This window comes from Tyto alba, unplaced genomic scaffold (assembly GCF_018691265.1).
Source record: "Tyto alba isolate M040663 unplaced genomic scaffold, T.alba_DEE_v4.0 Super-Scaffold_12, whole genome shotgun sequence".
In the NCBI taxonomy this organism is placed as follows: domain Eukaryota; kingdom Metazoa; phylum Chordata; class Aves; order Strigiformes; family Tytonidae; genus Tyto; species Tyto alba.
The window spans coordinates 6930102-6957467 of NW_024881274.1; the positions used below are offsets into that span (position 1 = coordinate 6930102).

Below are 27366 nucleotides of genomic sequence, written 5' to 3' on the forward strand. Positions count from 1 at the left end.
CAGACTTATCAGCTATCTTTGTTAAAGCAGCTTGGACAGTAAAAAGTAGCAATTAAAAGGAGAAAAAGTAGACTTACACAGACATGATGTGAGAGGTTGTCTTCTGGGGTACTCTCTAGGTTCCCAACTGTACTGTAAAGTATCTTTATGTAAAATGCAGGAACCTGGCACACGTGCACTGGGGATGCTTGAAAATTCTCCCTGCATGTATGGCAGACAGCTTTTAGGATGTTAAGTGAGTCTAAAGATCAGTTCAGTTAAAGACACTCCCTCTCCCTTCTCTGACCATCTTTCATCCTCCCATGTCCCCTCCATTCGTCTCCCTTTCTCTTTTTGTTTTCTTCCTCCTCCCTTTCTTTTCTTCCATTCACTATCAGGAAGGGCAGCCCGTGGAGGCCCAAGTCAGCACAGTCCCGAACGAGCAGGCACTAGAGGCAGCAGCGGCTGCAACAGTGAGTGGATTTAAAAATCACCTGATGGATTTAAAGATGGGAGTTGGCTTTCTATCTAACTATCAAGAGAGCATGGAATGTATCTGAATTTGATAAGTGAATGACAACTGCACCTTTAGGGTGAAAAACACTTTCTCTTGGAAAGAGCAAAGTTCAGCAAAATTGATACATTCTGGAAGAGCTACCAGGCTGAAGGATAATAGTTATGTGTGCAGAGAGTGCAGACACTTCTTTGCAGGAGTGTTGCTGAAATCAAAACCTGCAGAGCAGCACAAGAATACCTTGCTACCACATCCCCCAGGTTAAGTTCCCCTTTTTTCCTTTTCTTGCATATTTGTTTAAGATAGATTAGGATTCTTCAGTGAAACATTTCTGTTTGCATTATGTGTTCCCAAACATCATGTTTATGTGATGGTCTTCCAACAACTTCATATCAGTAATTACTGGGTTTTTGACACCTGTACCCTTGTAGACACTTTGACTTGAAACTATTATAAAATAGTTGTGCACAAAAAAGCCTCTCAGTAGCAGTTGTTTCTATTTATTTGTGTCTAAACCTACAGACAGCTCTGTACTGCCAAAGCTTTTGGGCGGAGTGGCGATTGCAGCAGCTCCCAGAACTCGATCCCTTCCCCAGTAGTGCGTATGTCAGCTTGGGTTTAGTTGTGAATGCTGCCTGTCTGACTAGAAAGCGTAAATCTCTCAAACTGCAGGAAGCACACTGTGCACTCCACATGCCAAAGGTACTTTGAGGCACTTCTTAGCTGTTGGCCAGTGTTGCTATCGTGGCATTTTAAATAGCCTCATAGAAATGTCGGAAACGAAAATGGAGCTCTTGTGCATAATCCATCCAGCATGCTAAGTGCATCTCAGTACAAGAAGCTGTGAGGGAAGGTCTTTGTATAAGGTGTGGTTAGAAGTATAAAGTAAACAATTAGAGCTTTTGGAGCTGTGTTTAGGTTGGATAGTTTACAGAGAACGGATACAAGTTGAGTGAGAGGGAAGAGCTGCAAAAGTGCAAATTGACACAGGCTAGAAATACATAAATGGAATACTCATCATCAGTAACTTGTAAAGTTTCAAGGATGCTGAAAATCCTAATGAAAGCCTTGCCTTCATTTTTTTTTTCCATTTTATTTCTATTTTTACAGCATAAACATCTACCTAATTTTTTAAAAACCTGATGAAATTTTTAATTCACATCTGGCACTTTGGGCAAATTTATAGTTCAGGCTAAAATAAAAGTAGGCTTCTAAGAACAAATGAGTTAAAAGGCCAGTTAAAAGCAGCCATTCCACTGGCATGCTGGGGCGATGCGCTGTGGCAGTGGGCAGGTCCCGGGATCCTAAGCCTCCTTGGTTTGCACAGTCATCAGTCACCTTCTGGAGTCCTCACGTGTCGAGGTGCCGTGTCCACGTTCCGTGTCAGCGGTGGCCCCAGTACGGTGCTAGGGCTGAATGCAGGGCTTTTCTCTCCAGTGGTGGTGTTTCAGTTTGCCTCTCTAGGTGGGTCAGACTCACGGGTCTTATTCTGCAGTCCCTCAGATCAGGTGTGACCATTTTGTGTCTTTGGAGCATCTGGAGGGAGATAGAAGTCCCGCTGTACAGTGCACAGAGCTGCCTGCTGGACAGAAATGCAAAGGCAGTGATGTGCACGTTACACCTTCGTGCATTTACGATGCACAGAAGCTCTGCTTGAGGGCACTGTCAGGTGATCAGCAGATCTGTGCGTCCTTTCTTGGTGGTAGGACGTAGGGAGGTGTGGGTGGTAGGACAGTGGAAGGAAGCCTGCCATAAATCAGATGTTAACTGCAATGATTCCAGCTGTCAAGTGAGAGGAGCTCCTGACTCTTTCAAAGTTTCAGCTCAGTTTGTCGATTATGTTCTGTTTGAACTGCCGTGGAGTTACGGCTGAGGGTCAGATGTTGAATGTCACAACAAATGTCTATAAAAGGAACTGCTTGCACAACCTAGAATTTCCAAGTAAGGGAAAGTCTGATTTCCCATGTGTTAGTATGGCTGATGCTGGTGGGGAGCAAGTGCGTGTGTGTGTGTTTGTGTCAGTCCATCCTGCTTTGAGTTCCCACTCTGTTTCGTTTACACCAGCAGTGGGGTCTCAGTGCTTGGCCAGCAGCTGCTGGGCGGAACGTTGGTCTGTTGCACGTCGGTGCCAGCAAATGTCCTCTTGAGAGATGTGCCTTTTATTTTACTTAGGCTTGCAATGACTTTGTAGAAATGTGTCAATTATTCATTCAGACAGACTTTTTTTTCCCAGCCCTAGCAGGAATCAGCATCTTTCCCATCCAAGCTGGGAAATAGAATTGTACAGCTGGCTTAACCTGGGCCTTAATACTTAACGTTTTGTTTTCTTCTGTGAGCTGCTGCTGCATGTGGAGTCAGAAACATGTGCTTTTGCAGTAAAACACAAACAACACTTCGCTCTTTCTTTTTCTGCATGTTAGGGAACACACAACTTTGGTGGGATCCGGGTGGGCAACGGACCAACTGAGGAGGATGCTGAGATCATTCAACACGACCAGTTATCCACCCACTCCGAGGAGGGGGAAGAGGTAAGCAAGCGCCTGACCATCCTTGCTCTCAGGGCAACGTGCTTGGTCGCAGAACACGCTAGCGTTTCGGCTGTGTTCACTGATTTCTAAGCTATTTAAACAGCAACATTTTCAGTGAAGTGTTTTCACACAGACTAGCTCTTGGTCATTCCCAGGACTCCACAAAAAGCAGTATAATTGGCATATAAAGGGAAATGGGGCCGTCGGTCCCCATTAAAAGCCCCGTCACCGTAAGGGCTGCCCAGTGAGTGGCACGGTGCTGCCCGGCGCGGCGCAGTGCGCCTGGGCTGCCTGCTGCCCGAGTCTGCCGCGGCCCAGGGGCCGGCTGCCGCGCTTAGGTAGTCGTTTTGGCTGTCGGGGGTGATATTAACTGCTTTGCCTTGCCTCCGGTAGGGAAGAAAAAGGAGTTGGTCTCTGTAGTTTGGGAGTATTCTGACGCCTCTTAACAATTCTGCAGTGGTGTCTCGCCCCTGTAGTGCATGCGACATGTTACTGCTGTACTGTGTCATGCTTAGGAGGGAATTACTGAATGTGTTCATGATTAATGTTGTGATCCAGACACTGCACTAAATGTAAACTTATGTTTTCAAGCCTACAGAGGATGAGGTGGTAAGACTACAGCCAGCTTTGCGTTCATGTGTATCTGGACCATTTCCCATTGGTGTAAAACACATGCTGAATGAAACATGTTATGTCACGACACCTTGTTTTCCAAAAGATCTAGCTATTTACCTGTTACAGGCCATTTTTAATTCTTCATACATACGTGCCCATTAACAGATCTTTAATTACTTCATCTATACAGCTTGTTTGTCTTATCCCCTCTCTGCAGATCTTTCTTAGTTTACCTGGAAAGCTGTTAAGCTGGGAGTCTGAAACAGACAAGTTTTGCTTTTGAGCTTCTGAGGAAATAGTTCTGTTTGTGTTATGTTGTGTCTTTGGTAATTCTGCATTGTAACAAAGTATCTAAAGATATTTTTTTTCCCAAACTATCTGCAATTCTAAGGATGATACTGGTTGTTGGCAGTCAGCCAATACTGCAAAACCAGACCAGTTTCATACAGTTCAACACCTTAACTAACCAGTATCTTTCTGTAAAAGAGAAGCTCTGTTCTGAGAAACTGCTCATTCATAAACACTTGTAACAAGTATGAGTATTAAAGAAATGGTTTTTTAGGAATACTCATGCAGGATTGATTGTAGGTTTCAGCACTATCAGGTAACCAATTTTATTGCAAAAAATATAAATGCCATGAAATTAGAGTAGCTTCACAACAGTGATGCTGTTATAAATTGTGCTGAAGGTGGTTTTGCCCAGAGATCTGCTCTGCATAGGGCCATCTAGAATTGAGGGGGGCATGGAAACAATGTGCTGGTGTACCTGTTAATTCTATATGTCACTAAACATGGGAAAAACTTGTAAAACTATGAGTACTCTGCTGTAGAAATCCTTCTGATTCTCCCACTCCCTAGCAGAGTGGTAACTCTCTCCGGTAGTGGCACATAGCTGTAAATTGTCATTGTTTAAATATTTATCCCATTCCATTTACTGCAGACTGACTTGCCGTGTGTGCTGGGAGGTGGCACTGGTCACTGGGGCAGGCTTTATTAAAGAACTTTGCAGTTCATGTTCTGTGGAGAAAGAATTAGGCTTTTGACAGTTAATTTAATTTTAATTGTTTGAAATATTTACTGCCCTGGATATACAAGGGGAGAAATACGAATATAAATAGCTTTCCCTGCGTGCTTAGAGCATTAGTCACTTGATGTATTTAAAACATCATGTTCACATAACTTAAATATGAGCAGTTTCTGAAGGATGGATTAAATCCAAAATGTAGGGAATGCTTTCCCAAGCTGCAAAATAAGAAACTGTCCTACATGGCAGACTTCCTTATAAGTTCTTCTTTTATTATTTCAGAAAATTACCAAGACACAGAGACTTTGCCAATGAATGGTGCACAGATGTGACTTTTTTAAGATTGCTTTATGCATTATTTTTGCTTTCAAAAAGGGCAAGTTGGTACCTTGCAGAATGCTCTTGTTGATCCTGTAGCAAAGGTACATACACAGTATCAGTTTGGAATACTGTCTCACTTTTTGTAGCAGTACATAAAATTTACCAGTGAATTCATACGAATACCATCTTGTTGCTGAACAGTCTTTTCCTGGCAAAGTCCATGGCTGAATTTGAAATGTCTTACTTCCATATGCTAGAATGTGAACACAATCATATTCAAGCCTCAGCAATGAACTATCATTCTACAAAACCTAGCAAGTCAAGAGAATTCATTTTTCATTTATAAAACTGACATGCTAAACCAGGAGAAGACGGTATCAGTGTCTGACTTCAAACACAATGTCCTTGGTAATAGCACCAGGTAGCGTGCTCTTTCCCCGGCCAGCCAGCCCTTGCTGCTTGCAAGGCTCGCGCCTCTCCTCATTTTCTGTGTTCTCTTTGCAGTTTGACTTTGGCGATACTGTGGTGTACCAGGCTATCCACACCATCGAGTACTGCCTGGGGTGCATTTCAAACACTGCATCCTACTTGAGGCTCTGGGCGCTCAGCTTAGCCCACGCACGTGAGTATTGCTGATGGAACTGAGCTCTGGATCCGCGTGTCTGATCGCCCTGGGCGGGCGCTGGGCGAAAGGCAGGAGTGCAGTTAGCCTCTCGGAGCCCAGCTGCCAAGCCCTGCTGGAAGAGGACAGGGCTGCATGTGCGTTAGCTGGGAGTAATTCAGTCTCAATGCTGGTGTCTACTTGTATTGCGCTGTGCTAAAAGGGGGGGATGGAGCTGACAGCACAGAATAAAGCAAAGAGCTGCTGAGCAAGGCCTCTGCCCTGCACCGTGTGCAGCAGTTAGGCAATGTCCTGACATACTTGGCTGCAAAAGCTGTTGTCCCTCTTAAGTTTCTGACCTCGTTGTGGTGGGAGTTTGCTCGACTTCAGTTTTTACTTTACAAGTGAGCTGTAACAACCCTCCATTCTTGCCGAACGCTCTGGAATGAGCCCTCCTCTCCCCTTTCTCCCGGCAGAGCTCTCGGAGGTGCTCTGGACCATGGTGATCCACATTGGCCTCAGCGTGAGGAGTCTGGGGGGAGGCTTTGGCCTCTTCTTCATATTTGCTGCTTTTGCTACCCTGACAGTAGCAATTCTCCTGGTCATGGAGGGGCTGTCTGCTTTTCTCCATGCTCTTCGCTTGCACTGGTGAGTTACTGGAACGTGCAGAAACTTCAAAGCTCTTGATAGCAAAAAAATTGATGTCCCCTGGGCTGCGCAGAAATGCCATCTTCTAGAAAATTGTATTGACCCTTACACAGGAAAGCTAAAGCTGTAAAATTGGGGTAGTGAATAATATTGAGCCAAGATCAGCAATGTTCAGAAGCACCAGAGTACCATAAATCTACCTAAACATCTAAATGTCCTGCAGTAGATGTGCTCTGACAGCAGAAAGTCTTTAAAAGGGTCAGAGCCTTCAGTCTTGTTTCTAGTGATACACCACTCTCTCCTGATCGTATGCGCAAACGTTGCTTAGAGTTGTGGAGAGTAACTGATCTCTGCTTAAAAATGAGATAGACTAAAGCTTTATGAAGAGTGGTGTGGGAGGGTTGTGCTAGATGGATGAGTGTGCTTGTGGCTTTCAGTAGGACTTGCTGGTTCTGTCTTTTGGTCTTTTGCCTGGTTCTAATGTTTGTTTTCCTTAGTGTGCAATAGCTGCTCATTGCAGTTTCCTTCACGTGGTCTCGTTCATTTTTGTAAGACCTTGCATTGAGCAGGGGCAGCTCTGCCCGTCTGCCCTGTGGGTGCTGCCCAGTGGTAGCTGTTTCTTGCTGGTCTTGCTCATTGGCAGATGCTTTTGTAGCCCCTTTCCCGTGATTATTCAGCTCCTGCATATGCAGACAGCCAGATAACAAGGAATTACTCGCTGGAGTGCTCGTCGCTTTCTCTGCTCCCAAGCATGGAAAGTATTCAAGAGCTTTCTCTAATCTGTATTTTAGAGTGCTCATTGTTCCACTTCAGATTCTCAGGTTAGTGCACTGGTGGGATCACAGGAGCAATGTGGGAATGGGTTTTGCTCACCTAGGGTTCTCTTCAGCCTGAAGTGTAGGAGAGTATGTCTGTGCCTCTGCAGAGTTCAGGTCGCTGCCATCTCTTAAGGCAGCTTCTTTCCTGGTAGGTCAAGAGAGCAAAGTGAAGTCCCAGGAAGTTCACAAGGAATATTCTGCCTTAAATGGGAAGAAAAGGTTGTGAGCACTTTTAAAAAGTAGTTCCGGAAGTGCAAAAGGAAGCCAGGGCATTTTAAAAATAAAAGGGGGTGGGGGGGAAGAAAACGAGCCTTTTTGCACTTTTCCCCTGCTCCTGTGAAGAAGAGCTTTGTCCTTTTGCCCTCCCGTCGGCAGCCGGCGGGGCGCAGGCCGCCGTGTCCTGGCGTGCCTGGGCCTCCGCAGCCCAGGCGACTCACTTCAGCGGCGTTCAGTGTGGCCATCTTGTGCCGAGGGAGCTGGGGGGTTGCTGCTGGAAATGGCTGCTGGATGGTGCTTCTGTTTTTCCTGGCATCCAGCCTAGAAATCTTCATACCAGTCACTTGAGAACTTCTTGCTGACTGGCTGGTGTTTCCTCATCCTGCTGTCACTGTACCACGCCGTTGCATCAGTGTGAAAGAAGGAGCTCTGCAAACCCTGCCTGGTGTTACTGCTAGCAGTCCGAGGAGAGCAGAGAGTGACCAGTGCTCTGACTCTATACGTGCTGGGTTTGATCTGCAGTTGCTTGTGAATTAGTGCGTTTTCAAAGTCTTGCTTCTCTGGACGGCAGTACTGCCTGGCCCATTTCTGAACAATAGCAGATGAACAGTTCTGAACAGCTTTTCTTCTTGGCAGGCTCTGTGTTTCCTTTTTTACCCGAGGGGATGGGCTAAGATAAGAAAGCATATGTTTTTCTGGAGATACCTGTCTGGTATTAATAACCACAAACTGCACTTCCAGATACCACTCAGCACCTGGAACAAGCGTGAGCTGAAGGTTGCAGTTCAGCCAAGAGGTGGCTTTTCACATTGCCAGGCTACTTCTAAAGGGTGATTAAAAAACTGTCTGGAAATGTGTCGGGGGAAGACGCATGTCACTGAAATGGCAAGCAGAGAAACCCAGCTGGGCGATAGCAGTAAGCACATGGATCCCTGCTGCCGTGCAGACCAGTGCGGGGCACTTGGGGGGGAGCTGTGGAACTGAAGCAACTTAATGAAGTAATATTCTCCCCAAACATGTTTCAAACTTGTAAAACTTCAAAATACATTCTCCAAGAGAAAATCTGTGCAAACTTAGAGCCTGAAAAGCAAGTTTAAGGCAGTTGTTTCAGACTGCAAGTAATCTGCTGAAATTATTTTGCATTTGTTAGATTTTCATTATCACAGTAGGGAGGAAGGCACCTGCAGTTGTTCAGAAGAACATACTGTTAACATTCCTTTTTGCTTCTGAACGCAAAATCAGGATGTTTCCAATGGTAGGTGTTCCCATTTTAGAAGAAGGGAGGGAGGGTCAAATATAGCTGTCCTGGCAGGAGCAGTCTGGATTTTCTGGCTGTGGGAGAAGAGTCACCTACCAGGAATTCTGAAGGTGTGGGTGGTTCAGCCTTCCTGGAAAGGAGGAGGAATTCAGCATGTGTCTTTCTGGTGGGGAAAAAAGCACGGATTGTTCCATGTGCTGTGCCTATCAGTCCCAAATGAGGAAGATTTATTTCGTGCTTTTCCAGAAAGTATGCATTCTTTCAGCAGGCTAGGCTTTTCTGGGGTGGAGGAGTGCTGCCGAGATTGCCGGCCTGTGTACCGGCGCTCTGCTGGGGCTCGGCCCCTGTCTGAGCTGCACCCCACGTTGTGCTGTTGACTCCTTTTACTGTGACATCGCTGTTCGGAGATATTCAACCTTTCTATTTGCTTTTCAGTAGTGCAATTTGACATGAATGTTTAGAATAAAGTAGCTTACCTTTTTTTAAGCTAGTCAGCTCTTCTAATGTGAGCAAACATAGACTTTGCCCAAAAGGAGAGGTTTGTGACTGGATTCAAAGTAAGGTCCCAGCATCATGGGTTGATGCAGGAGTGTGGTTTCAGTGGAGCTGTTTTCCTGTGTAAGGCAGTATTTTAGGCTCAGTTTCGGGCCTGATTTGGAACTGGAAGCTGTTCTCCCTGGAACATGTCCCCAGAGCAGGCCACAGCTAGAAAGCATGGATAGCAGTAGGTGTAATACAAAGCGGATCAGGTTAATTCCGAGCAGTGAGGAATGGGGTTTGTATTGCTCTGTATGCGAGAGGTTGGTGCTAAATGAGCATCGTGACGTAGGGGGTTCAGTCCCAGCTCGAGAAGCCAAACCGTGTGGTCCAGACTTGGCTTTGGTTACCCAAGTGTCCCTCAGCCAGCCGCCCACCCTTGCTCCGTGTCCATCGGTGTGGGGGGCACGGGTCCTGGCCATCCAGGACTGCAGGTTTGGCAGAGAGCTGTGTTTGTCTGCTCTCTCCCTCAGGTGTAGCAGCAGCAGCCCCTTTCATCGTGGCCATACTTGAGACAGACGTAAATGTGATTTTTCTGTATCGTGGGTTGCCTAAGTGGTTTGCCACTGGTCGGTGAACATCGCCGGTGTGAGCCCAGCCCCTTGGAGGCGCTGAAGCAGACGCGAGGCAGCGCGCTCGGCCGGGCAGCGGGGAGCTCAGCCGGGGTCCGTTGTGTTCCGAACGGCGACGCTGGAGCGTGCTGGGGGCCTGCACAGGGACGCCGGAGCAGATTGCAAACACAAGTGTTGGCCGACTTAAGCAACCGTGCGGGATAAATAAAAAGCAGCGGTTACGCGGCGCCGGGCGGCTGCTCTGGGCTGCAAGCTGAGATGGGGCGGGCGGCCCCGCCGCGGCCGCCCGAGGGGGAGTGCTGCTCTGCCAGAGGCGTGGGCCCGCGGGCCTCGCACCCCGCTCGCCAGCCAGCGAGCAGCAGCGGCAGCCCTGGAGCCCGGCTCCCCCCCCGCTTGCCAGAACCTTATTTTTCTTTGTAAAGGTCACGAGCCAGAGCTGGTCTCTAGTGCGACCGTAAGCGCGCGCTGCTGCTCTAAAAGGCAGGCTGCTGCTCTAAAAGGCAGGCTGCTGCTCTAAAAGGCAGGCTGCTGCTCTAAAAGGAAGGCAGGCTGCTGCAGGCGCAGGGCGGAACGACCCCCGGGCACCACACGCCAACCTGCTGCCCTTTTTGGGAAGGAGTAGCTGCCACCACCTCTGCACAAACACCCCCCCGCCCTGGCCCTGAGGAGCGCGGTGGGCTGCCCGCCTCGAGGCGCGCCCGGCGTGGCAGCCCACCCCCGGCACGGGCACGCACTGGCGAGAGCACAGAGACCAAGTGGGAATCTGCACTTGCGTGAAGTGAAGGTCAGGGCTCCGGTGCAGCAACTGCCCCTGCGGTTGGTTCCCACGGGACCGCGAGCTGCCTCGTTTTCCAGACAGCCTGGGTCCTCTGCGTCTCTGCTGGGTTGGCAGATCCGCACAGCTACAGTCCAACAAACACTGAAGCTAATCATCAGTACAAAAAAGCTGAAGAGTGGATTTTCTTTAACGCTGACCACCAGAAAGCTTTCTGGTCCGTTTATTTAGAGTGCAGTGCTAACTGTCTAGTAAATTTTTCTGCAGAACTTGATCGCTGGTGGGAGAAACACAGTGCAAAGTTTAGCAGTAGGGCTGGTACACATGACAGCCCGTGATCCTAGAAACAGCAGTGCCTCAGGCTAAAAAAGGACCTTGGATTCTGGGTGTTCCTGTAGGCAGTTGCAGAAAAAACACACAGAACTTTTAAGCCCTGATCATTTGGTTAAACAGGCTTCTTCACTAGTTCCCTAACCTTACAACAGCCTCTCCTTGAGCTTCAGGCATCCAGTTGTGGCCAGTTGTAACTGAGTGTGTCCAAAAGGAGCTTTCAGATGTCAGGGCCAGCTGGGACAGTTAATCATCGGGGTTAAAATTTCATTTACAGTGGGTTCTGTGTGACTCAGATACCCAACCCTCTGCCTCTTATTTCCCTTTGCTTACAGAATAGTTACTTAGTCACAGGATACTTACGGAGATTATCAGGGTTCCTGAAAAACTGGAGCATGTTGGCAAGGAGCCCTTCCTCCCACACGGAAAATCCTGCTCATCCTAGGGATTCCTCTGCAGGGAAGTCTGCGTATCTGCGTGAACAGGCAGCAGAAGATAGGAGCAGAAAGCTGTTTTTCTGACCTCTTCCCTCCCGAGCTCTGTTGGGAAATCAGCTTTTTGCCAGCTGAAATACCAGCATCCCTGGAGTTTGCTGTGATTCCTGATTGGGAAAGAAATAATTCGAGTCTACCTTTTTGTGCTTCATAAAAATACTTGAATTGTGTTAAATTGCTCTACAACTTGCTGTCACTTGATTCCTTCAGAGACTTTGGGGTTTTTTTAGTGGATCACGCAATGGAAAGTGTTTCTCATGAGGCTCATGAAACACTGTGCTTGTTTTTACTGTGAATCATGGGATTATTTTTTTCCTTCCCTATTTGGCTGTTGCTGACCACTGGACAGTACTCTAGAATAATTCTTTTTTTTTAACTGAATTTATTAGGGGAAGCAGGCAAACAAGGCTAAGTTAATGTTCAGCTGGAGACAACAGGCACATCTCTAGCTCAGCAGTAGTCATGTGGGGATAAACCAAGTATGTTTAAGTAAATAAACAAAAATAGCTGATGGAGGAAGTCTGAGCACAGTATCATGCGATTTGAGGTTTGTTCTAAATAAAATTTGAACTTTAGTAATAAGATCTCATAGGAAATGCTCTGTGCTCCTAGGTGCTTCTAAGTGTTGCCGCAGTTAGGGAGTTTGTCCTGTTTTTGTTGCCCTTCTATTGCCTGGTCGAAGTACCTGGACAGTTCTCTGCCCTGCTAGAGAAGTATCAAACAAGAGGTGGGGTTTGTGCCAAAAGGTACGCTACAGTATAATACCACTTTTTAAAGTTGGGGGGTTTTTTATAGTCAACAATCGTTCTTTTAAGGGAGTTCTTGCTAATTGCTAACTCATCCGAGAGTTGCCTTTTTAATGAACAATCACTCTTCCCTCTCCTGCAGGATTGAGTTCCAGAACAAGTTCTACACTGGCACTGGATTCAAGTTTCTCCCTTTCTCCTTTGATACCATCCGTGAGGGGCGGTTCGACGACTGAAGGTCCCTCTGCTCAAGCAGTGTTAAACGTCCTGTGTTTGTGGCTAGTCCTCTCCCATGTGTCTGAGTTGCATGTAATCCTCCCATAGTGGAAATAACTTATTGCAGCACCCTCGAGTCTTACCAAAGCCAAGAGCTTTGACATTCTCGGGTAATGAGTGACACTGGATCAAAGAAACTTTTTATTCCTTAAGTTTACCACTGAAGATATTAAGTGCATGAAGTGTCTTGAGTTTGGTGTGTAATAGTGTACTTGTCGTGTTGTGAATTCCCTGGCAGGCTTATCAGGGCAGTATGAGAGAAACGCAGCTATGGCTGAGTGGGCACACAAGCACATGGAGAAAAGGCATAACACCTTCAGCTTGCACAAAGCTTGCTGCTCAGGAAGAGAATTTTTTTTTTTTTTTAAAGAAAGTTTTACATGTGGTTCCCATGTGTCTCTGCCTCTAATGAAGCAAATTCTAAGCAGTGGGCAGTTGACAGTCCAGGGCATGCAAGAAGGGCTGTTCCTTTCCTCCCTGGAGAAGAGCTACTCCTTTAACTGGACACTTGCACACTCCCATCCCAGGCAGAGCTCTGCAGCAGGGAACGCCGGCTCCACCTGGGCGGTGGTGGGAGCAGGGGGCCTGGCTGCCTCGCTGCGGCCTGGGGCGAGATCACGAGGGATGAGCTGTGGCGTGAACTGTCCTCTCAGGTACTGACCACTGGCAGGGGAACTTGCTGGATTTCTTGTTTAAAAATGAAGCCCTGAGGCTGCAAAGCCCTAGAGGCACATCCAGATATGCCTGTGTAGACTTGGCATCAGCAGAGGCAGCTTTTGCAAAGGTGCAGGTCCTAGTGACGGATGTTGTCACATATGTTTGGAGTCTAAGGAGCCCTTTAAGGGAGAACAGAGGCTGAATCTTGCCAAAGTAGTCTCACGGCAGTGGAGTCTTGGTGGTATTTCCTTGTGGTAGCTGTTGCTTTTTCCCTTGTGTAAGATGTGAGCAATTCCTTGCCCTCAACTCGATGTAGCTGTGGGAGCAGTGGGGTGTGTGCATGTGTTAGTGCTGTGTGTAACTCGTCTTTTAACTCCTGCAGTGGATCTGAAGTATTTGTGTATAAGCAGATTAGAACAATAATGAGAATCATTGTAGCCTGGAACCGAGGAGGAAATGCCACAGGGTGCAGGGCTGTTTAAAATCATGTGAGAAAGGTGTGTGTGCACTGCACGCTGCAGCGGCGCGGGGCTGCTCGTGCTGCACGTGGCAGCTTCTGGGCAATGGCTGTTTGCAGGGGGACGTGGCTGGATGTTTACAATGGTGTTTGCAGAGGGAGAGATGAAATCAAACCGTGTCTGCGGGTGGAGCAGTGACACCAGTCCTGCTGCCCGGGTGAAATGCATTGCTGACAGTCGCTGTATAAATTAAACTAACTGCACGACGAGCGGTGTGGTCTTTTGTCTGGTTTCCCTGTGGTCCCTGCAGGGCGCTCCAGGGCAGCCCCCCCTTCCCTGTCCGACACGGGGCAGAGCCCCGAAAGCTGGCTGGGGGGAGCAGGGACCTTCAGCCTTCCAGCCCTGGGATCCTGTCACCTTGAGGGCCGGCACGACGGACGGGGTGGGCAGAGCTGCTCTGTAAAACGAGACCAGCGTGGCCGAGCCGGGGCTGAAATGTCTCTGTGCTTATCAAGCCCCAGCTGCCGGCCGGGGCCGCGCAGGGGCTGGTTTGGCCTGGAGCCTCCTGCCTGCCCCGAGAAACCCACCACCCGCGTGAAACCAGCAGTTACGCGGGAGGAAAAACGAAGGCTTGACTAACCCTGGGTGGCGGGGGTGCCCTTTGACAGGGACTGGAGCAAACAGGCCCCCCCCCCCCCCGTGGGGACCCCCCTCCCCACCCCGCAGGGCCGTGTTTACTCAGGCCTTTCCTGCGGGGCCTGGAGCTGCCCGGGGGGGTTTCCACATGTGCGGAAGGGAGGTTTCTCTGGGCGCTTGGTTGGCGATTGTGTTTTTGAGGTTGCTGCAGCCCGGTGTGTTTCCCCCTCCTGCTGCCTGGGGGAGGAGGGGGAGCTGGAGGGCACCCAGCCCTTGTCCCCCTGCACCCCGCAGCTGAGGGGTCGGCCCCCCCCCCCGCTGCTGCAGGTGCCAGCTGTGGCCAGGGGCTGCTCTCCCCTTTCGCCCCTCGCCCTGCTCTCTTGCAGCACTCCCCGGTGCAATCGCAGCATTTCTGCCCGTTGCCCTGGCTCTGCTCGGCCCATGTCACCGCCCCGGGGCCCAGGGGCAGCCCCCGCTGCTGGCAGGCTGGGCAGGAGCCCCCGGCCCCCTCTGCGGGCTGGGCTGGGGGGTCTCGGCCCCGCTGCAGTGCACCCCTCAGCTCGTCCTTCCCTTCTGCACCCGAAGAGGTGGGGTGGCTGCCCCTGCACCCAGGCTCTGTCCCGGGACGTGCCCACGGAGCCCCCCCGGAGCCGAGGGAGACCCTGGGGCGAGCCCCTGCCCCCCGCTGCCCGAGGGGGGGGGTGTCACCTTCGTGCCCCCCGGCCGCGCTGCGGGACCTCTCCCCGCTGCCGCCGTTCGCCGTTTCCCCGGCTGGGCCCGAGGGTGCGAACCTGCGGCGGGGGGCGGCGGCCCCTCGGGGTTCCCCCCCCCCCACAGCCCCGGGGGGCTGCGCCCGCCGCGGCGCGGAGCACCCGCCTGCCTGCGCCGGGGCTCGGGGGGTGCGGGGGGTACGGGGGAGGCTCGGGGGGTGCGGGGGAGGCTCGGGGGGCTCAGGGGGGGCCGGTCCCGGGCGGCTGCGGGGCGGGGGGGGAAGGGCCGTGCCCCTCCCCGGTCTCGCAGCGCCCCCTTCAGGCCCGAGCGGCCCCCGCGCGCGTCTCGGTCGGTCCCGGGAGCCCGGAGCCGGGCAGCGCCGCCCCCCCCCGCGCTGGCGGGTGCTCCGGGACCGTCGCGGCCCGGTTCGCCCCGCGGGTGCGGAGCGGTGGCGGGTGGGAAAACGCGATAGGAAAACGGCCCGGCGCTGCCCCTGCCCGGGCCCCCGGAGCGGGCGGGGAAGGGAACGCAGTGCCCCCGCCTGCTGCGCCCCGGGGCCTCCGGGACCCGCCCGCGGAAGCGGCGCCGCTGCCGGTCCCGCCTCGCGCCCCGCCCCCCGCCGTCTCCCGGGGCCGGCGGCGCCGCGGCGGGAGCGGGGAGCGGGGATGGCGGCGCGGCGGGGCCCGGTGGGGCTGTGCCGGGGGGCGGTGGGGCGGTGCCGGGGGCCGGTGGGGCTGTGCCGGGGGCCGGTGGGGCTGTGCCGGGGGCCGGTGGGGCTGTGCCGGGGCCCGGCGGGGCGGTGCCGGGGGCCGGCGGGGCTGTGCCGGGGCCCGGCGGGGCGGTGCCGGGGGCCGGTGGGGCGGTGCCGGGGCCCGGTGGGGCTGTGCCGGGGGCCGGTGGGGCTGTGCTGGGGGGCGCTGGCGCTGCTGCTGCTGCTGCCGCCGGTGCGGGCGGGCGCGGCGGACGCGCGGCAGGAGGCGGCGGTGCGCGCGCTGGCGCGGCGCCTGCTGGGCCCGCGCGCCGCCGCTGTGTCGCTGTCGGTGCGGGCGGCGGCGGCGGCCCCGGGCGGCCCCGACACCTACCGGCTGCGGTCGCCGCCCGGCGCCGCCGTGGCCGTGGCCGTGACGGGCTCCAGCGGCGTGGCGGCGGCCGCCGGCCTGTACCGCTACCTGCGCGACTTCTGCGGCTGCCACCTCTCGTGGTCCGGCGCGCAGCTCCGCCTGCCCGACCCGCTGCCGCGGCTGCCGGCCGAGATCCGCGCCTCGGCCCCCGGCAGGTAACGGCGCCGCCCCGGGGCTCGGGGCGCCGCTCCCGCCCGGTCGCCCCGGGACGAGGGAGCGGGAACGGGGAGGGGGCGCAGCCCGCAGCCCGCCGCCCGCTCCCCCCGCAGGTACCGCTACTACCAGAACGCCTGCGCCCAGAGCTACTCCTACGCCTGGTGGGACTGGGAGCGCTGGGAGCGGGAGATCGACTGGATGGCGCTCAGCGGCATCAACCTGGCGCTGGCCTTCGTGGGGCAGGAGGCGGCCTGGCAGCGGGTTGAGTATGGGGGCGACCGGGCGGGGCCGGGGGGTGGCCGCGGGGCCGGCTGAGCCCCCGCCGCCCCGCGCAGGTGTACCGGTCCCTGGGGCTGAACCAGTCCGAGATCGACGCCTATTTCACGGGACCAGCGTTCCTGGCCTGGAACCGGATGGGGAACCTCCACGGCTGGGCAGGGCCGCTGCCACCCGCCTGGCACCTCGGGCAGCTTTACCTGCAGGTACCGGGGGCACCGGGGCTGCCGCATGCCACCCCCTGCCCTGGTCCTCCAGGCCCAGACCACGCTCAGAGAGGCTGGGGGGCCGCCGCTCCCTTCCCCGAGCTCCAGCAGCTCCCAGGGGCTCCTCGCAGGGAGGTGGGGGCTCTTCTCCCCCCGCTCCCCCCCTCCTTCTCTCTCTCCCAGTACCGGATCGTGGAGAGGATGCGCTCGCTGGGGATGGTCACGGTGCTGCCGGCCTTCGCAGGCCACGTGCCCCAGGGGATTCTTCGGTAGGTGCAGCCCCCCCACCCCACCCCGTGCTCACAGACCCCCCCAGGGCTGATCAGCCCTGGCCGCAGCCCTGGGCCCGCCGGCACGGGTGCTCCTGCCCTGCTCCCCATCCCCACCTCTGCCTTCTGGCGCAGGGTCTTCCCGCACGTGAATGCCACTCGCCTTGGGGGCTGGAGCCACTTCGACTGCACCTACTCCTGTACCTACCTGCTGGACCCGGAGGACCCCATGTTCCAGGTGATCGGGACCCTCTTCCTGAAGGAGCTGATCAAGGAGTTTGGCACAGACCACGTCTACAGCGCTGACACCTTCAACGAGATGACCCCCCTCTCCTCTGACCCTGCCTATCTCTCGAGGGTCAGCAACGCTGTCTTCAGGTCGATGGCGGGAGGTGGGTCAGTGTGGGGTGCCGGCGTGGGGTGCCGGCCCGGTCGCGGGGCTCTAGGTGGGGATAGCTGAGGGCCGGGGAGGGGGAGGTGGCTGTGGCCCCCACGCAAGCGCTGAGCTGCCCGTGCTCGGCAACCTCGTGGGTGCCAGAGCCTCCAAGCCCCCTCTGAGCGGGGCGGTTGGTGGGCCTGGGGCCTCACGGGTCGCCCGCGGGGGCTGCCCGGAGGGGTCCTCACCCCCCGCACCTCTGTCCCCAGCCGACCCCGAGGCGCTGTGGCTGATGCAGGGCTGGCTCTTCCAGCATCAGCCCGACTTCTGGCAGCCGGCGCAGGTGCGGGCCCTGCTGCGTGGCGTGCCCCTCGGCAGGATGATCGTTCTCGACCTCTTCGCTGAGTCCAAGCCCGTCTACCAGTGGACAGAGTCTTTCTACGGGCAGCCCTTCATCTGGTGCATGCTGCACAACTTTGGGGGCAACCACGGCCTCTTCGGCACCGTGGAGGCCATCAACCAGGGCCCCTTTGCGGCTCGCCGCTTCCCCAACTCCACCATGGTGGGCACCGGGTTGGCGCCCGAGGGCATCGAGCAGAACGACATGGTCTACGAGCTGATGAACGAGCTGGGCTGGCGCCAGGAGCCCCTCGACCTGCCCAGCTGGGTGACCCGCTACGCCGAGCGCCGCTACGGTGCCCGAAATGCCGCCGCAGCCGGCGCCTGGCGGCTGCTCCTCCGCAGCGTGTACAACTGCACCGGCGCCTGCGTCAACCACAACCGCAGCCCGCTGGTGCGCCGGCCCTCCCTGCACATGGACACCGAGCTGTGGTACAACGCCAGCGACGTGTACGAGGCCTGGCGCCTGCTGCTGAGCGCCAGCGCCGAGCTGGGCGCCAGCCCCACCTTCCGCTACGACCTGGTGGACGTTACGCGGCAGGCGGCTCAGCAGCTGGTGAGCGGCTACTACCAGAGCATCCGCCGGGCCTTCCAGAGCCACGCGCTGCCGGAGCTGCTGACGGCCGGCGGCGTGCTGGTCTACGACCTGCTGCCGGAGCTGGACCGGCTCCTCTCCAGCCACGGCCTCTTCCTGCTGGGCCGCTGGCTGGAGAGCGCCCGTGCCATGGCCACCAGCGACCGGGAGGCCGAGCAGTACGAGCTGAACGCCCGGAACCAGGTGACGCTGTGGGGACCCAGCGGGAACATCCTGGACTACGCCAACAAGCAGCTGGGGGGGCTGGTGCTGGACTACTACAGCGTGCGCTGGAGCCTCTTCGTCTCCGCCTTGGTGGAGAGCCTCAACTCGGGCAGCCCCTTCCACCAGGACCAGTTCAACCAGGCCGTCTTCCAGGTGGAGAGGGGTTTTGTCTACAACAAGAAGCGCTACCCGGCCGTGCCGGCTGGGGACACGCTGGAGATCTCTAGAAAGCTGTTCCTCAAATACTACCCCAGCACCCTGCGGCGCAGCCGCGCTGGGCCGGCGTGACCTCGGGCTGTGCCGCCGGAGCCTCCCCGGGGGGGGAGGGCAGAGACCCCGCGCCCTCCCGCAGCTCCCGGCCGTGCTGGAATGAAGGCGCAGACCCCGGCAGCCCCCACCCAGCCTGGACCCACCATTTCCCCAATTTGTGCAGGATGTGCCCCGAGGGGGGGCTGGCAGCTGGACGGGGGGCACGTTCTGCCCCAGGGACCCATCCTGCGCTGTGCTCAGCCCCGCCGGGCTGCCCTGAGCCTGTCCCCGGGAAAGCCGGGCAGCCCCAGGCGTGGGTCCGGCGGCGAGGGCTCTGTTGCCCCAGTGCTCCCAGCTGGCAGCTTGGCTGGAGCTGGGACTGTGCAGGGGGACCTGGCACCCCTGTCCCTGCCGCGGGGCCCTGGCTGGCTGGCGGGGGCAGTGGTGGTGGAGAAGCAGCCAGGGAGGTGGGGCGGGGGGGGGGTCAGAGCAGCCCCTGCCCCAGGGGAGGTGGGGAACCGGCCTCGTCCCTGGTGTGGTCCCAGACTCCCGTGCCCCTGGACCCTGGTGCCTGTGGGCACCCACTGTTCCACAGCCCCGGCCACATTTGGTGCCTTTTTCATCAAAAGAGACTTTGTGGAGTTTTTGGTGGTGTTGCTGGGGCTGCGCTCCCCCAGGCTGGGCTTTCTGGGCCTTGCCCCAGCAGCTGGGGCTCAGGCAGAGCCCGGCTGCGGTGCTGCCAGCCTGCGGAGCGACTAAAGGCCTGCCTGCTGAGCACTCTTCTCCCGTGTGTGTCCATCCCCTCTGTCCCCAGCGCGGGACTTGGGCAAAATGGGGGGGGCAGAGCAGCGGCGCTGGGCCCCGAGCCTGCACAGCGGGAAAAACGCGCTGCCAGATGCGTGCCGGGGCGCCTGGCACGGCACGGCACGGCACAGCACGGCTGGTGCTGGCCCCGGGTGGTGCTGACCCCCAGCACTCTCCTTGCGCCCCAGAGCCTCCTCCCGCGGGGGGTTCCTGGCTCAGAGGGGTCTTTATCAGGGCAGCTGCGCCAGCATCAAAGGCGCGGGGAGCCCGGAGGCGGGTGGAGGGGCCTTGAGATAAGGCGTCAGACACAACACCTGTGGCGTGGGGTGGGGGCAACCCCCCGCCCAGCCCTCTTAAACAGCGTGGCCCCCTCAGCCGGCACTGCCTGCCCATGGAGAAAACCACGGTGCTGATCACGGGCTGCTCCTCGGGCATCGGGCTGGGGCTGGCCGCGCGCCTGGCAGCCGATGCCGCCGGCAGGTTCAAAGGTAAAAAAAAAAGGGGTGATGCTGTGCCGGGGGCTCAGCACCCCCGGGGGGTCTCCTGGGCTGGGCCAGGCAGTGCCTCTCCGAGGTGGTGCGGGGCAGGGGGTGGGCTGGGGCCGGCGCTGGGCGAGCAGCTTGCCGGCACCGGTGCCCCGCGGCCACGTCTCTCCCCCCCAGTGTACGCCACCATGCGTGACCTGGCCAAGGGTGAGCGGCTGCGGGAGCGCCTCGGGGGCCGCTGCCCCGACACGCTGGAGGTCCTGCAGCTCGACGTCACCGACCCGCGCTCGCTGGCAGCTGCCGCGCAGCGGGTGCAGGGGCAGCGGCTGGACGTGCTGGGTACGGCTCTTCCCCACTGTCCCCGGGGTGGCTGGCGGCGGGGGGAACCTCTGCGGGGTCACTGGCCCTCCCCAGGGCACTGGGAGCAGATGCCAGATCCTGGGGTTGGGATGGGATGTGTTCGGCAGGGCAGGGGTGCGGGAGCTAGGTTTGGGGGTGCCGAGGGTCACTGGCCCAGCAACAGGGAAGGGAAGGGCCCCCACGTTCCTGCCTTCGGGCACTACGGTGCCAGGGAGTGCGAGGGGGGGGCTGCGGTGTCTGGCTCACCGGGGCTGTGCCCAGCAGTCTGCAACGCGGGGGTGGGACTGATGGGCCCCCTGGAGACCTGCTCCGACCAGGCCATGAGGACCCTCTTCGACGTGAATTTCTTTGGGGCCGTCCGCACCATCCAGGCGTTCCTGCCCGCCATGAAGCGCCGCAGGGCCGGGCGGATCATCGTCTCCAGCAGCATCGGGGGGCTGCAAGGTAGGACCTGGCCCTGCTGCGGCGGGACCCCCGGCACCCTGTGGCACGGGGAGCCATGGGGAAGGGACCCGGTGCTCAGAGTGCGGCTCTGCCCCAGGGCTGCCCTTCAACTCCGTGTACTGCGCCAGCAAGTTTGCGGTGGAGGGGCTGTGCGAGAGCCTGGCCATCGTCCTGCGGCCCTTCAACATCCAGTGAGTGCCGGCAGCGCCGCGGGGGCTGCCCTCCTGCCCCCCAGGCACCGGGACGGGGGGACGCGGGGACGGGGGGGTACGGCGGCATCCCTCACGCGCTCGGCTCGGCGCTGCCGCCCCGCTCCCTCCCGCAGCCTGACGCTGGTGGAGTGCGGACCCGTCAACACCAGCTTCCTGGCCAACCTGCAGCGCCCGGACCCCGAGGGCAGCGAGCTGCGGGGCCTGGACGCCGAGACGCGGAGCCTCTACCGCCGGTACCTGCGGCACTGCCAGAGCGTCTTCCGCGAGGAGGCCCAGGAGGTGGAGGAGGTCCTGCAGGTCAGTCCCTGCGGGATGGGGGCTCGGGGAGGGGTCCGTGCCCAGGGGTGGCCGCGAGGCCATTTCGGGGCCGGGTCTGACCCTCTGCGGTACCAGGTGTTCCTGGAGGCCATCGGCACCCCCTGCCCGCCCCTGCGCTGCCTCACCACCCGGCTCTTGGCCCCGCTCTCACGCCTGAGGCTGGCCAGCCCCGACGGCTCCGCGTACGTCCAGGCCATGCACGACTTCGTGTTCGGCTGCGGCGAGGCCGGTGGGGACCAGCCCTGAGCAGAGCTGCCGTGAGCCCCGGGGGGCCGTGCCCTGCAGCCCCCCAGCCCTGCAACGCCCGTCCCGGCCGCGGGGTCTGTGTGTGTGTGCGGGGGGGGGGGGGGGGGTGTCGGTCCCAGCGTGTCGCCAATAAAGCCCTTTCTGCATCCGCACTGCCCCGGCTCCGTCCCTGTCGCCGCGGCCCCCGCCGAGCAGCCCAGCCCGGTCCCCGCGGGCTCCCCGTGTCTGCGCTCCGGGGTCCCGCGTGGGTGTGTGGGGGGGTGTCCCCGGGATCCGGCCGTGCTCCGCGGAGCTGGCGGGGGCCGCGGCGTGCCCGCGGGCACCCCGCGCCCGGTGCGGCGGGCGGGAGGCCGGCTCCGTCCGTCTCCTCCCTCCGCGGGCGGAGCCCGGCCCCGACGCTCCGCCCGCCCCCGGGCCCCGGTTCCGGGGCGGTCTCGGTTCCCGAGCGGTTCCGGGGCGGTCCCCGGCCCGGCCATGCCGCCCTTCGGCTCGGGGCTGCTGGTGCTGACGGCCCCGCTGGGCTCGTTGCCGCGGCGGGCGGCGGCGGCGCTGGCGGCGGCGGCGGGGGTGGTGGCGGGGCCGCTCTACGTGCACCTGCAGCCGGGGCTGGCCCTGGCCGCCCCCGCGCCCCGCCCCGCCGCTCCGCCCGCCTGCCCCGCGCTGCTCCGCGCCCTGGCCGCGCTCTACGGGGCGGCGGCGGCGCAGCGGGGCCTGGACCTGCGCGTCCTGCTCGGGCCCGGCCGCCTGGCCCGGCCGCCCCGCGTCCTGCTCGCCGCCGCCGCCGAGGCGCCGGGGCCGCCGGGGCCGGTGCGGCTCGGCCTGCAGCGCCTGGCCGCCGCCGCCTACGGCTGCCCGCCGCGCCTGCCCGCGCTGCTGCTGGGGGACCCCGGGGGGGACCCCGGGGGGGACCCCGGGGGGGACCCCGAGGGGGACCCCGAGGGGGACCCCGGGGGGGACCCCGCCGCGCCGCTGCCCGGCTTCTCCGACGTGGCGGTCGGCGGCACCTTCGACCGCCTCCACGGCGCCCACCGCCTCCTGCTCAGCGCCTGCTGCCTCCTGGCCCGGCAGCGGCTCCTGGCCGGGGTGGCCGACGGCGACCTGCTCCGCCGTGAGTCCCCGGGGCGGCCGGCACCGTGCGGGGGCGCGGGGGGGGGAGCCGGGGGCGGCCGGCCCCGGTGCTGCGGTCGGTGGGCCCCGCGGTGTGCGGGGTCCTGGCAGCCCTGCACCCGAAGCGCCCGGGCGGGGTGGTGGCAGGGACCCGTCCGTACCAGCGAGCGGGGCGCGCGGAGCGAGGGCGCAGTGGAGGCGAGGGGAGCTGGAGGAGGCAGCCCCCCCCAGGCCCTGGAAGGGTTTTGTCTGCGTCTCCTGGTCTTGCCGCTGCTCTGGGAGCTGCGCGTCGTTAAACAGACGCTCTCTTGCTTCTCCACCCTCCTGGTGCCTGGCAGACAAAGTCCTGGCGGAGCTGATCGAGCCGTACGAGCTGCGAGCGGCAAAGCTGCGCGAGTTCCTGGAGGACGTGAAGCCCTCGCTGCGTTACGACATCGTGCCTTTGGCTGACCCCTACGGCCCCTCAGTCACGGACCCCAGCCTGCAGTGCTTGGTGGTCAGCGAGGAGACCCGCAGGGGAGGGGAGGCCGTCAACAAGAAGAGACTTGAAAACGTAATGTCTGCACGGGAGCCCCCTCCCGCCCCCTCTCCCCTGCCCACCGCTGGCTGGGGGCAAATCGGGGCCCCGCGGCTGTTCGGTGCCGTAGCCCAGCCTCGAGGGCGGGATGCCCCCGCGCCCGTCTGCCAGCGCCCACAGATGGGTGCTTTGTGCCGAGCTGCCCCCAGCTGCGTGCGCCCCAGGGATGGTGCAGCAGAGGGTTGGGGTCAGACGGGCAGCTCCGTGGGCTCCGTTCCCCTCTCGGCAGCTGAGAACGTGCCCCTCGTGGGGACGGAGCTGCCCCATGGGGACACTGGCGGCGGCCGTGGCCTCGTTTGCGCTTCTTCATTCAGGCCTTGACCTCCCGCTGAGCCCCCCTTTCCCGCGGCTGACGGCCCTCGGGGCTCTTCTCTCGCAGGGGCTCCCCGAGCTGGCTCTCTATGAGATCCTGTTGATGAAGGACCCCGACCACAGTCAGAGCGAGGAGGAGAAGATCAGCTCCTCCAGCCTCCGGCAGAGGCTGCTGGGGACGCTGCTGCGGCCCCCGCGGGTGAGGGGGTGCTCGGAGAGCTGCGGGCTGCGATGGGAACGGTGTGCCCGGGACGAGGGGTGCAGGGGGACAAGTTTCGGAGGACTGCCTGCCTGCTGCCTGTCCCGGCCCCTGGCGGGAGCAGGCCCCTGCTCGGCAGGGCCAGGACCTTCCATGCCTGTCTCCAGGCCGGGTGGTCGGGATCCTTCTCCGGCAGAGCCCGTGTCCTCTGTCTGCTGGCCATGGCTTTCCTTCTTCCCTTAGCAAGACCCTGCCTTGCCTTCGCGCCCATACGTGATCGGCCTGACTGGAGGAACTGGGAGTGGGAAAACCTCCATCGCCAAACTCCTGGGGCAGCTGGGAGCGTTCATCATCGACGCCGACAAGCTGGGCCACGCCGTCTACGCCCCTGGTGGCCCTGCCTACGAGCGGGTGCTGGCGGCTTTTGGGGCAGGTAGAGCCACCGGGGGCTGCGGGGGAGACTGGGAGGAGGAAGAGGAGGGAGAGGTGTGCCATCGTCCTGGCATCCCAGGGAGCCGTCCTGGCCCAAACTCCCCTCCCTCCCCGTGGGTTTTGGGCTCCACACCCAGCTGGAGATCTGTAGCTGATTTGGTGGTGGTTGGGCCTGAGCGTGGCAAACCAGCCCTTTCCCCAAAGTCTCACGTGTCCTGTGTCAGAGCTACTGTAAACCGGCTGGTGTGGAAGGCTAAACTGGGCTGCTGCTTGCCTAGGAAAAGCTTTTCCCTGTCCATCTCTGGAGTAAGGTGAAGAACTGCCAGATCAGGTCCTACAGCTCCTTTCTGAGTCCCTTTGAGAGCCCCGTGCTGAAATCCTTTCATGGTGAGCTAGGCTTGCTGCAGGGAAGTGAGTTGGATTTGTTCCTCCCAAGCCTGTTCTGCTTCTGTCTTGCAGAGATCTTGAATAAAGACGGGACAATTAACAGGAAAGTCCTTGGAGCCAAAGTGTTTGGAAACCAGGTGAGAGCAGCACAGACACTGTCAATATTTAATCTCGTGAGTGGGAAGCTCTCCATCTGTGCTGAGGCTTTTTATTTTTCAGCCCTTTGAGCTGATGGTGCCTTCCTGACTGTACTTTCTGGCAGTGACGTACAGACAGGGCAGGACACACAGATCCTGCCTCTGTAGCCGAGTCAGCAGCCGTGCTGGACACGCTCTTCTCGTCCCAGCAGCTGCTGCTGCCTCCCCAACCCCGTCCCCTCTGTCCCACGCTTGTCCTTCACCCAGCGTGGAGCAACAGCCCTGACGTACGTGGAGCCGGTGCTCTGCCCCGTGCATGGTTTGGGCTTGTACCCAGTGGGGCTCGGTGACAGAACGGCTCTGTGCCCGGCTTTGCTGGCCAGGCCATCGCTCAGCCTTTCCCTGAGGTCCTGCGGGCTGCCCCACCCAAGCACGAAGGCAGCTCGAGGGGTTCCCCTGAGATGGACAGGTCTCGCGTGGGTGCTGCTGCGTGGGGAGCTCGCTCTGCTGCGGGGTCGGTCCTTGCAAAGCGCCTCTCGCAGCAGAGCCCGAGGTTCTGCCGTGCCTGGCAGGGCAAGGAAAATACTAGGGAAAAGAGCCTTGACCCCGTCAGCAGGCATGGGAGCCTCTGGCCAGCGTGGAAGTTTCCCTTCCTTGAGCTTAGGGAGCAGGCAACGGGGTGGGTCCATCCCCCGTGCTGGGTGCCCTCCGTGACTGCTGTGGCCACCGGTGGTCCCCTTGTTGGCTGCCCGTGGCTTCTGAGGGCAAGTAACCGAATGCTGTCGTGGTCCTTTCTAGGAGCGGCTGAAGAGTCTCACGGACATTGTGTGGCCTGAGATGGCCCGGATGGTCAAGGAGCAGATTGGGGAGGCGGACGCTCAAGGTATCTGGGGTGGCTCCCGTCGCAGCACTAAGGTGGGAGTTGGGTGCATGGTCTTGTGCAGCACACCACGACCCAGCGCCCCTGGGAACCTGCTGCTTTTGGCAGCACTGTGAGTATTTTCCATGATCAGACCCCGCTTTTCTCTGCTGGGCGTTTTCACTAGCACATCTCTCAGCAAACTCCTTCGCTCCGCTGGGACAGGCTTCCCTCGAGCTTCCTGCTTTGAAGGAGGGTGGACGTTGCTTTCTCTTTCGCATGTGACTTCATTTTTGGTGTAGCGCTCCAGCAGTGAGCCTGGTGTGTATTTCTTCTGGGGGCAAAATTTTTCCAGCTCTTGGGAGATGCTGTTGGTAGCTCGATAGGCGTTTGGCTGCAGGCATTGGCTTGCCATGCCTGAGAGACCTGCCATCCCAGGCATGCCCTTAAAGCAAACACAGCCTCTGCCTGCTGCTCTGTTTTACCACGTGAGGTTCTTTGGCTCAGCAGTAAAGTGTCTGTGCTGCCAGTTTGCAGGAAGGCGTAACTCTACGGCTGCAAGTGGGCTGGCTGGGTTGGACCCCGAGGAGCAGTCGCGTTGTCTGGCGATTGCCAGGTGGTGAGGAATGGCCTTGTTCCGTAGGAAAGGCCGTCTGCGTGCTGGACGCTGCCGTGCTGCTGGAGGCTGGCTGGCAAGACATGGTCCATGAGGTGTGGACGGCCATCATCCCGGAGGAGGAGGTGGGCGATGCCCCTCAGCCCATCGCTCGCTGCCTGGGGCTGGTCCTCGGCTTCCCCGCCGAGCCTGAGCATCCCCCCTCGTCCTGCCAGGCTGTGAAACGCGTCGTGGCCAGGGACGGGCTGAGTGAGGAGGCTGCTCGCGGCCGGCTGCGGAGCCAGATGACCAACAGCCAAAGGGTGGAGCGGTCGCAGGTGGTGCTGAGCACGCTCTGGGAGCCGGACGTCACCCGCAAGCAGGTGCCGGCCGCGGCGCTGGGGTCTGTCCTGGCTGGCAAAGGGGGAGGCGGGCGGCTGCGGCAGGGACCGGAGGGCTCAGTGCTGCGCCTGGGGCTGCGTGCGTCGTGCCCGGGCACGCTGCTCGCCATCGGGGCTGTACGGGCTCGGGGATGTAAACGCAGCAGGGAGGGGAGGGGAAGCGCGGGGGCTTCGTTCGTGGGCCGCGTCCCCGGCACAGCCGCGGGCTCTGAGGTGCCTCCCGTGCGGGTTCTCTGGCAGGTGGAGAAGGCCTGGGCCCTGCTGCAGCAGCGCCTCAGCCAGACGTGCAGCCCCTGAGGGGGTCCCACGCCGGCGCGGCGGGAGGCGAGGGTCCGTGTCCTGGCATCACGCGCCGGGAGGAGCGCAGCGCGGAGGCAGAACCCCCCCCCCCACCATCCAGCCCCACGGAGGGGCCGGGGGCATCCAGCCGCGCCCTGGTGCAGAGGGGGGACACGCTGCGGCCCCCCGGCCCCGAGGGCTGAGCCTGCGCCGGTGCCTGGGCCTCCCTCGGTGACAGTAAAGAGGCTTCTCCCGCTCTGCGTGTCCCTGGGCTGGTTCTGTCCCTGCACCCCCGCTCCCGGCTCCGGGGGGGCCGGGCTGGGTCCCGTCCCCCTCCCCGACCGCCGCCGGGACACTCGGTGCCGCCGGGTCCGTCCCGTGGACGGGAGGAGCAGCCGGTCCCGCCCCGGTGCCGGCGGGCAGGGCCGAGCCGCGGCCGGTGCTCGTGCCGCCTCCCTGTGTCTCCGCATCCCCCCCGTTCCCCACCGGTGCAGCCGGTGCGGCCGCTCCCGCCCCGGCGGGTCCCGGGCTGAGCCCCCCACGGCCGCGGTGCCCTCGGCGGGGCCCGGCTGGACTCTGACGTCATCCCTGCTCGGGGCCCCGCCCTCTTTGTGGCCGTTTATCCCGCTCGAGACAAGTCATTTTTC

At 59.5% G+C, this 27366-nt stretch overlaps 4 protein-coding genes across 14 annotated transcripts in view; all 4 read left to right on the forward strand.

Moving 5' to 3' along the window:
- Nucleotides 1-13636, forward strand: part of ATP6V0A1 (ATPase H+ transporting V0 subunit a1) — a 29718-nt gene extending 16082 nt beyond the window's left edge. For 2 of the 7 annotated variants that reach the window (XM_042787074.1, XM_042787076.1), the window contains 6 exons: nt 378-452; nt 2914-3021; nt 3613-3630; nt 5486-5603; nt 6059-6230; nt 12119-13636. In XM_042787074.1, coding sequence (XP_042643008.1) covers nt 378-452; nt 2914-3021; nt 3613-3630; nt 5486-5603; nt 6059-6230; nt 12119-12212 — 585 coding nt within the window. In that variant the 3' untranslated portion in view covers nt 12213-13636. The remainder of the gene's footprint in view (nt 1-377; nt 453-2913; nt 3022-3612; nt 3631-5485; nt 5604-6058; nt 6231-12118) is intronic. The other 5 variants (XM_042787077.1, XM_042787079.1, XM_042787078.1 and 2 more) reach the window with 3 other exon arrangements.
- A 2019-nt stretch (nt 13637-15655) lies between these two features.
- Nucleotides 15656-19339, forward strand: NAGLU (N-acetyl-alpha-glucosaminidase; the record flags this gene model as incomplete). The annotated part of the gene is made up of 6 exons (XM_042787500.1): nt 15656-15990; nt 16105-16252; nt 16327-16473; nt 16657-16742; nt 16878-17134; nt 17388-19339. Coding segments are annotated over 6 exons (2190 nt in total), but the record flags the coding sequence as incomplete, so codon positions are not given.
- Nucleotides 19340-19458: 119 nt separating this feature from the next.
- HSD17B1 (hydroxysteroid 17-beta dehydrogenase 1) lies at nt 19459-21528 on the forward strand. Of its 4 annotated transcripts, XM_042787503.1 has the most exons (6): nt 19459-19857; nt 20032-20193; nt 20479-20658; nt 20756-20849; nt 20984-21167; nt 21264-21528. In XM_042787503.1, exons 1-6 carry the CDS (start codon nt 19761-19763, stop codon nt 21432-21434), a joined length of 888 nt encoding a protein of 295 aa, XP_042643437.1. In that variant the 5' UTR covers nt 19459-19760; the 3' UTR covers nt 21435-21528. The 4 variants fall into 4 exon arrangements, with proteins under 4 accessions (XP_042643437.1, XP_042643436.1, XP_042643435.1 ...); XM_042787502.1 differs by having other exon boundaries at nt 19459-20193; XM_042787501.1 differs by having other exon boundaries at nt 20032-20658.
- Nucleotides 21529-21874: 346 nt separating this feature from the next.
- On the forward strand, nt 21875-26975 carry COASY (Coenzyme A synthase). Of its 2 annotated transcripts, XM_042787081.1 has the most exons (9): nt 21875-22542; nt 22880-23094; nt 23498-23629; nt 23873-24062; nt 24521-24585; nt 25384-25468; nt 26088-26185; nt 26276-26422; nt 26681-26975. In XM_042787081.1, the coding sequence occupies exons 1-9, from the start codon at nt 21909-21911 to the stop codon at nt 26735-26737; spliced, it is 1623 nt and encodes a 540-aa protein (XP_042643015.1). In that variant the 5' UTR covers nt 21875-21908; the 3' UTR covers nt 26738-26975. The 2 variants fall into 2 exon arrangements, with proteins under 2 accessions (XP_042643015.1, XP_042643016.1); XM_042787082.1 differs by lacking the exons at nt 26088-26185; nt 26276-26422; nt 26681-26975 and adding an exon at nt 25632-26081.
- Nucleotides 26976-27366: the final 391 nt, after the last annotated feature.